The sequence below is a fragment of the Trachurus trachurus genome (genome assembly GCF_905171665.1).
Source record: "Trachurus trachurus genome assembly, chromosome: 2".
NCBI classification, from domain to species: Eukaryota; Metazoa; Chordata; class Actinopteri; order Carangiformes; family Carangidae; genus Trachurus; species Trachurus trachurus.
In genome coordinates, this window is record NC_139914.1 from 8,081,301 (window position 1) to 8,090,265 (window position 8,965).

At 40.6% G+C, this 8,965-nt stretch overlaps 3 protein-coding genes across 3 annotated transcripts; all 3 read left to right on the forward strand.

The window, feature by feature from the left end:
- Positions 1 to 80: 80 nt before the first annotated feature.
- On the forward strand, positions 81 to 8,657 carry LOC310998023 (OX-2 membrane glycoprotein-like; the record flags this gene model as incomplete). The annotated part of the gene is made up of 5 exons (XM_083987907.1): positions 81 to 162; positions 7,338 to 7,676; positions 7,766 to 8,068; positions 8,145 to 8,209; positions 8,592 to 8,657. Exons 1-5 carry the CDS (start codon positions 108 to 110, stop codon positions 8,655 to 8,657), a joined length of 828 nt encoding a protein of 275 aa, XP_083844033.1. The 5' UTR covers positions 81 to 107.
- On the forward strand, positions 259 to 1,566 carry LOC310997524 (OX-2 membrane glycoprotein-like; the record flags this gene model as incomplete). Its single annotated transcript, XM_083987247.1, has 4 exons — positions 259 to 265; positions 662 to 1,003; positions 1,093 to 1,398; positions 1,475 to 1,566. The coding sequence occupies 4 exons, from the start codon at positions 259 to 261 to the stop codon at positions 1,564 to 1,566; spliced, it is 747 nt and encodes a 248-aa protein (XP_083843373.1).
- LOC310997528 (OX-2 membrane glycoprotein-like) lies at positions 2,984 to 5,992 on the forward strand (the record flags this gene model as incomplete). The annotated part of the gene is made up of 8 exons (XM_083987260.1): positions 2,984 to 3,038; positions 4,159 to 4,497; positions 4,587 to 4,892; positions 4,969 to 5,007; positions 5,082 to 5,169; positions 5,280 to 5,342; positions 5,558 to 5,714; positions 5,864 to 5,992. 7 exons carry the CDS (start codon positions 2,984 to 2,986, stop codon positions 5,682 to 5,684), a joined length of 1,017 nt encoding a protein of 338 aa, XP_083843386.1. The 3' UTR covers positions 5,685 to 5,714; positions 5,864 to 5,992.
- Positions 8,658 to 8,965: the final 308 nt, after the last annotated feature.

The window sequence follows — 8,965 nt, forward strand, 5'->3', positions numbered from 1 at the left end:
TTCATCCTCATGCACTACAACCATTTAAAACGGTAACGCGCATTTGAACCATATTCATACTGAGCTTCACTTGTGAGAACAACAATCAGCGCCTCTTGTCCAGCAACATGTCAAGCGGTGCAGGTCTACATGTGATTCTTCTGCTGGGCCTTCTTACAAAAGGTGAGATAAGATGCGTTTAATCCTGTTTTATTTTGAAGGTTAAATGTGGATCGTTGCCATAGCCTAGTGGGAAATGCGAGATGGATAGATACCGAAATGACATGTAGCCTATAAAAAGTGTTTGTGATGAAATCTGAATGATTTAATGTCACTTATTACATTTTATTATAGAAACTCTAACTCTTAGGTGTCCCATTTCACATAACTACAAAACTTAATGTTTCTCACACTTGGTTTTTGAATTGATATGTAAATAAAAATCAATGAAATGAAACAATGTTATGCATGTTGTTTTACTTGTAAATTAAATACCAAATATGATCACATGTTAAACCCTATTACAATTTATCATAGCTGCTGTTTTTAATTCATAAGTTTGTGTGTTACACATATGAGTTAGGCCACTGCATGTGAAAATATATCAAGACAGTCATTTACGTGTACACAAATGCAGAAGTTTAAGTGTCACATCCGTTGTGGTTTAATTTCCTCATTGCAGGTCTAACAGCTGTCGTGATACAGACACAGCAGACTGTGGTGGCTGCAGTGGGCGAAGACGCTCATCTCAGCTGTCAGCTGCTACAACCTAAAGAAGTTCATCAGGTCACATGGCAGAAAATCTTTCCTGAGGGAGAGAGGAACGTCGCCACATACAGTAAATACTTCGGTTCCAGGGTGACTCCTGACTTTAGAGATAAAGTTCAGGTAAAGGATGCTGGACTGCAGAACTGCTCCATAGTCATCAGGAACCTCACGGAGCAGGATGGAGGCTGCTATCTCTGCTTGTTTAACTCCTTCCCTGACGGAGCTCTCACTGGTAAAACCTGCCTCCAACTCTATGGTAAGAAGCTGAGCAACAGGATCAGACAGAAGCTCATGTCTGTAGCAGCTCAAGTCATGTGATGTTTGTTCAATGTCTTTTCTCTGCAGAGCTGCATGAACCCATTCTACATGTCAGAGAATCAAAGTCCTCTGAAGAGTCAGTTGTGTCCTGCTCGGCCACAGGACGACCTGCTCCAACAGTCACACTGAATGTCTCACAGCCACACCTCCACCTCTCACACTACAACACTGTCACTGTCAACAACAACAACGGTACAGTCACTGTCAACACTACAGCTGTGCTGTCAGGTTTCCCTGACAACGATACACAGGTGGGATGTGCAGCACGAGTCCTCTCTGGTCACAAAGAGGTGTTGATGAAGATTCCTGAGGTCAAACAGACGTCTGCTGATGGTGAGAGACAAGTTCAGAGACACAGAGACACAGACTGATGATCACTTTATGACTCTGATGTTTGTTTCTCCTCCAGGTTTTGATCAGGAATCAGCATCTGATCACAGAGGCTTCAGTAAGTTCATGTTCAGATGGTCTCAGGTCAGTTGCTGCTTCATAATCGTGTAATGAATGAATATCAACAATTCTTCCTCTTTTTCTCAAAGGTACCGCTTGGATTGTGTTGGTGGTCCTTGGTTGTGTTGCTATTGCCACTGTTTTCTTCACTGTCCTGCTTAAACTGATTCATAAGAACAGGTAGGTCTTTAAACCAATCTGAGTCATAGTTAACAGGTTTACTGATGCTGAGAAGCTCCACAGTGTTTGCTCGGGCTCTGACTTTCTTTAATCCTTCAGTCCATCAAGGGCCTGCTGAGAAGAACAAGACGCCACAAAAAACAATGAGAGATTCTGATGAGTAAGACATTTTCATTTTACCAAGACAGAAGACTTTCCCATGTCATTGTCACACTTCATTTTAAGGCAGCAGGTTTATCCACGTAATCATACAGTGATTTAGCAGTTTCATAGAAATATGTCACATAATGTAACATAATTATTCCAAGTCTTGTTTCGTTTTTAACCTGAAGGATCAAAACACTTCTAATCAAGAATGAGGATGAGCAGCAGACAAAACAACGCACATCAGTGTAATCAAAGAAGAAAAGTCCAAGCAGTGTCCACCTGAGTCCATCACATCTGACACCAAAAAAGCTCTTCTAACAGTCATTATTCAGACATGTCAAACTGCATCAGAGAAGTGAAACCTCTGTTCAGTATAGACTAATCTCAGGACTACAGATTAAAACTAAGATTGTTTATAGGGTCTATGATCATGTTTTTATGTTTGTATTTTCCATATAAATTGTTTTTAAATGTCTTGTTTACTTTTGTCTGCCTTTTATTTTTCCTTTGTCCTAGTGTCTTTTATAAAATACATGAAATGACCACGTTTGTCACAGTATTCTTTACTTCATTTCCTGCAGTCTCTGTTGTAACATTATCCGGACTCCGATTCCACCATACCAAGCGATTGCTCTGCACCACCCATAGACTGTATTTATGTGCACCACCAAAGACTTCTTTGACCATACCGTCTGGGTTCCACTAGGGGGCTCCGTAGAAGAACAACTGTCACCATCTGGTCTGGTGACATCACATTTGATGCGGCGTGTGGGTTGGGTCCTTGCGTCTCCGTGATTGGAGGAATCTTTAAACTTTTAGCGCGAATCTTGATCTTTTGGCGCGAGTTGGATCAGTCCATTGTGCTCTTTTGTTTAGGGGGGCATGTAGGTGTCACTTGCTCTGTTATAACATTATAATTAGCGAAGCCAGTCAAACACTTGTTTATCTGACATCAGAACGACTCCGTCAAAATCACTTGTATTTCTGACGCCTTCATTCATGTTGCTGTGTCACTTTGACAGATCAGTTCATCCTGGGATTTACCTGCTGCCGTAGTGACGTCATGTGAGGAGCAACTTCCTGCCTGGTTTGAATTTTCTCCTGAAAGTCCGTCTTGTGAAGCTGCAGCCGCAACGCAGTCATGTCGATAGCTGAGGTTTTACAGTTGTTTCTTGTATTGGTTATTTTCCTCAAAGGTAAGACAGATGAGTTCAGCGTTGTTTGTTTTGAAGGAAAATGTTTTGAAAAAGATCAGTCGCTTATTGTTATTGATACGCATAATGTAAAAGATATTGAGTGCGCATGTTCGGGAGGGTTTTAAGGTTAAAGAGCTCAATGTGACAACATTGTATTGACCCGAATACTAAACGGTATTTTTCTGTCGGAAATGACTGTATGTCACTCACCATAGTTATAGCCTAAATGACCGTCATTTTAGGCAGAAAACCCCTTTCACTGCAACACCAGGAGCTGGAATCAATTTTTTTGGCAAGTGTGAAAAGGCCCTTTACTACGGTAATTTTTCAAGAAGTAAAAAAAAAAAATACTGATAAAGGGCAAATCTTCTAACCATAACTTTGTCTTTTTCATGCATATTTTTTGGGCATTTTGCCTTTAATTGATAGTTTAGTGGAGAGACACAGGAAGTTGCGGGAGGCAGAGAGAGGGGGGTGGGGTGATATAAAGAGTGATATAGTCAATTTGAGTTGGGAGCTGGAATCATTTTTGGCAAGGAAAAAAATCCAAATTATGCATAGAGGCCCTTTACTTCTTTTTCAAGTCGTAAAAAGTAGCCTACTGGTTAAGGGCAAAGGGGTTGCTTATATTCGGGTCAATGCGGTATATTATAACAAATGTTTTAGTATAGTTTTTGAAATAATAATATGTAGCTACTGTATGTTGATTAAATACTCAGAAGGGTCAAGAAGCCCCAGACCACTTTCCAAGAATATGAAGAAACATTAAAATTAATAAGAAAAACTGCATACAAGATATGTATGTTATTTTAGAAATCCTGCATCAGTGCCTTTGCTATATTCTTGAAAAATATGCTCACATTAAGATTTATCATAGCCTGTATACATGTTTTATAATCTCTCTGTTTTCTGTGGGTATTTCATGTGTTATGAATGCATTCCAGGGCATGTTTACTGTATGTGACAGTAATATGTCCCCTTAGGAGACATTAGTATTACTCTAAGAGACGTATACTGTATGTCGTACAGTTATGTGAATCACACTGTTGGTCAGTAGCAATCTATTACAGATGGACACAGAGTTTGAGCCTCACAACTGTTTTTCATTTCCTCGTTGCAGGTCAAGCAGTTGTGATACAGACACAGCAGACTGTGGTGGCTGCAGTGGGAGGAGACGCTCGTCTCAGCTGTCAGCTCCTACAACCTAAAAAAGTTCTTCAGGTCACATGGCAGAAAGTTTTACCAGAGGGGAAGAAGAACGTTGCCACCTACAGCAAACGCCTTGGTTCCTATGTGAATCCTGACTTTCAACATAAAGTTGAGGTAAAAGATGCTGGACTGCAGAGCTCCTCCATAGTGGTCAGGAACCTCACGGAGCAGGATGGAGGCTGCTATCTCTGCTTGTTTAACTCCTTCCCTGACGGAGCTCTCACTGGTAAAACCTGCCTCCAACTCTATGGTAAGAAGCTGAGCAACAGGATCAGACAGAAGCTCATGTCTGTAGCAGCTCAAGTCATGTGATGTTTGTTCAATGTCTTTTCTCTGCAGAGCTGCATGAACCCATTCTACATGTCAGAGAATCAAAGTCCTCTGAAGAGTCAGTTGTGTCCTGCTCGGCCACAGGACGACCTGCTCCAACAGTCACACTGAATGTCTCACAGCCACACCTCCACCTCTCACACTACAACACTGTCACTGTCAACAACAACAACGGTACAATCACTGTTAACACTACAGCTGTGCTGTCAGGTTTCCCTGACAACGGTGCACAGGTGGGATGTACAGCACGAGTCCTCTCTGGTCACAAAGAGGTGATGATGAAGATTCCTGAGGTCAAACAGACGTCTGCTGATGGTGAGAGACAAGTTCAGAGACACAGAGACACAGACTGATGATCACTTTATGACTCTGATGTTTGTTTCTCCTCCAGGTTTTGATGAGGAATCAGCATCTGATCACAGAGGCTTCAGTAAGTTCATGTTCAGATGGTCTCAGGTCAGTTGTTGATTCAGCGTTGTTAAATTCTTCCTCTTTTTCTCAAAGGTGCCACCTGGATTGTGTTGGTGGTGTTCGGTTGTGTTGCTGCTGCTGTTTTCTTCACTGTCCTGCTTAAACACATTCATAAGAACAGGTAGGTCTTTAAACCAGTGTAACACCTGTGTCTGGGTCACAGTTACAGATTTACTGATGCTGAGAAGCTCCACAGTGTTTGCTCAGCTCTGACTTTGTTTAATCCTTCAGTCCATCACAAGGCCCTGCTGAGGAGAACAAGACGCCACAAAAAACAACGACAGATTCTGATGAGTAAGACATTTTCATTCAACACTCAACAACACTACACAGATGACTTTGTCATGTTATTGTCACTCTTCGCTTGTACAGTTGCAAAATTATTTTCCCAGCATCAACACCTGGTTTTGTGTTTACATATTTTATTACCTCCAATTAGCGTAATCTATTTAATATTGACTGAGCCGACGAAGTAATGTGACAAATGAAATGTGTGTTTTTATTCTCAGGTCCCAAACACCTTTAGTTCCACTGGAGAAAAATCAGTTCAGACTGTCTACAACCCCTGAGCAACATCAAGAAACCAACAATCCAGAGTTACCATCTGCAACAGCAAGAAGACTCGTTTTTGACTGAGGATGAGAAGATATGGTCGTCTGTCTCAGGGTGAGCTCCACCTTCACCCTGTATTCAGATTATGCCACAGTCAGCAAGTTTATCCACATAAATATCATGCAGAGTGATTTAGTGGTTTCATAGAAATCTGTGTAACATAATGTAACATCACAAATCTTGTTTTGTTTTTTTATCTGAAGGAACAAAACAACTTTAATCAAGCATAAGGACGACCAGATGAAACAGTGAATCCCCCAAAGACCATCACTTCTGACAACAGAAATATTTTTCCAGCTAATTACCAAACTGCATCTGAGAAGTGAAACCACTCTCATGACTCCAGATAAAAACAAATATTGTATATAGGATCTATGATCATGTTTTTATGTTTGTATTTCCTGTAAAAATTTATGAACTGTATTTTAACTTTCTCCGTGTATATATTTATGTGTCTTCTTGTACTTTTCCTTTGTCTTAATGTCTTTTATAAAACACTTCAAAATGACCTCGCTGTTCTCACAGTCCAGTCTCTTTACTTCATTTCCTGTGGAGTCCGAGTATTTTGTGCGCAATATATGACTCTTATAAAACCTACAAAACAAAAACAATTATGACTATATTCACTATACTCAAGACATCACAAAAACAATGAAATATTCTGGTGAGTAAAACATTTTCATTCGATTTTTATTGAGTCTAAACAATGCAGATCATCAGCATAATTTGGCCACTGGAGGTCGCTGCATAATTAGATTTTCTGAGGTGTTGTGGCGTCAGTGAAGGAACTCGACAGTTTACACACAGAGTTGATCAACAACAAGAAGTCATTGTCACCTCTCCTCGGTGAACCTGCAAACAGACATTTACAGCCCCTCCATCCAGATGTGTTCGACTGTCTTTGCACATCTGTGTGTAGAGAAGATTTGAACCACATCACTGAAAATGTGTTAAAAAGATATCAGCTGTTCATTTATTTCATACATGTCTTATGTTATTTAAGTCATGAGTGTATTGGTAGCCTGCACTTTGTAACTGACAAACGAAAGTGAAAGCAAAGATGAAAGTGTAACCTATCTTTTTGCCAATGTCCAATCGTGTGAGCGGATCACTTGCATTGAACGCCGTTGATTGGATGTTTCAGGCTCACCTGTGCTATTTCAAATGGTTAAGCGCGCATTGCGACTCACACTGAGCTTCACCTGTGGAGAACAACAACTACCAGCGCCTCTTCTCCAGAAATATGTCGAGCGGTGCAGGTCTACATGTGATTCTTCTGCTTGGCGGGGGCCTTCTTGCAAAATGTGAGATATGCGTTAAATGTTATGTTTTATTTTGATGGTTAAACTTAAATGTTTCACGTGCTTAACATGATGCCTTGACTCACAGTGCAAGGGGCAAATGCAATGATATGATATCATATGTAAATCTGAATGTCATTGTATATAGAAACAATGTTAATATGTTGTTTTACTAATCTTGCACGTGTACATTTGATATAATAACAAATATAATCATATGTTAAACCCTGTAGCACTACAGCTGTTTTTAATTAATGGGTTTTTATGTTCTGCACATACATCTTCATCTATTACATGATGAGGTACTGCGTGTGAAAGACAATCAATTGCAAACGCACAGTGTTGCATCTGTTGTATTTTTATTTCCTCATTGCAGGTCAAACAGTTGTGATACAGACACAGCAGACTGTGGTGGCTGCAGTGGGAGAAGACGCTCGTCTCAGCTGTCAGCTCCTACAACCTAAAGAAGTTCATCAGGTCACATGGCAGAAAATCTTTCCTGAGGGACAGAAGAATGTCGCCACCTACAGTGAACACTTTGGTCCCAGAGTGACTCCTGACTTTCAAGGTAAAGTTCAGGTAAAAGATGCTGGACTGCAGAGCTGCTCCATAGTGGTCAGGAACCTCACGGAGCAGGATGGAGGCTGCTATCTCTGCTTGTTTAACTCCTTCCCTGATGGAGCTCTCACTGGTAAAACCTGCCTCCAACTCTATGGTAATAAGCTGAGCAACAGGATCAGACAGAAGCTCATGTCTGTAGCAGCTCAAGTCATGTGATGTTTGTTCAATGTCTTTTCTCTGCAGAGCTGCATGAACCCATTCTACATGTCAGAGAATCAAACTCCTCTGAAGAGTCAGTTGTGTCCTGCTCGGCCACAGGACGACCTGCTCCAACAGTCACACTGAATGTCTCACAGCCACACCTCCACCTCTCACGCCACAACACTGTCACTGTCAACAACAACGGTACAGTCACTGTCAACACTACAGCTGTGCTGTCAGGTTTCCCTGACAACGATACACAGGTGGGATGTGCAGCACGAGTCCTCTCTGGTCACAAAGTGGCGTTGATGATGATTCCTGAGGTCAAACAGACGTCTGCTGATGGTGAGAGACAAGTTCAGAGACACAGAGACACAGACTGATGATCACTTTATCACTCTGATGTTTGTTTCTCCTCCAGGTTTTGATGAGGAATCAGCATCTGATCACAGAGGCTCCAGTAAGTTCATGTTCAGATGGTCTCAGGTCAGTTGTTGCTTCAGAGCTGCTGAATGAATGAATATCAACACTCTTTCTATTCCTCAAAGATGGCACTTCGATTGGCTTTGTGGCCCTTGCTTGTGCTGCTGCTGCTGCTTTGTTCGCTGTCCTCCTGTTTGTACAGATTCGTAGGAGGTAGGTCTTCAAACACCTGTATCTGAGTCTATGACAGTCAATATGTTTTCATAAGTGTGTTCACCTTTAACTGGTGAAATAATTATTTGTGTTAACTTTTATGTTCATCTCTTCAGCTCACGATTGAATCATACTTATTTTGTTATTTAGCAGTTTCTGGATTGTTAGATACTGTATATGTGCTATAATGAAACATTACAGTCTTGTTTTTTGTTTTGTTTTTTATCTGAAGGATCAAAAGGAGGAGGCCACCACTGTGAAAGGAGGAAAGCTTGAAACCACCAGTAACAGACAGTAACAGATTTGCATAAATGTATAAGTCTGTTTTGTTTTTGAATTCATTGGACAGACAGTTTTTATTTCTATTTTTTTTTTTTTTTTTTTACATTCTTAGTTCTTAGTTTTGTTTCTCTGAGCTTGATTGTTCTTGTACATAATATGTCGGCTATATGTGAACAATGGATGTAAGGGATGTGTTATTTTTATAAATAATGTTGCTGTTGTTGTTTTTATGTTGAATAAAACAGCATTCAAAAATGCAGAGAGATAATTTAATATCTTTAACAGAAACACCTTGCAGCTGTAGCCACTCCCCCTCACACTCAA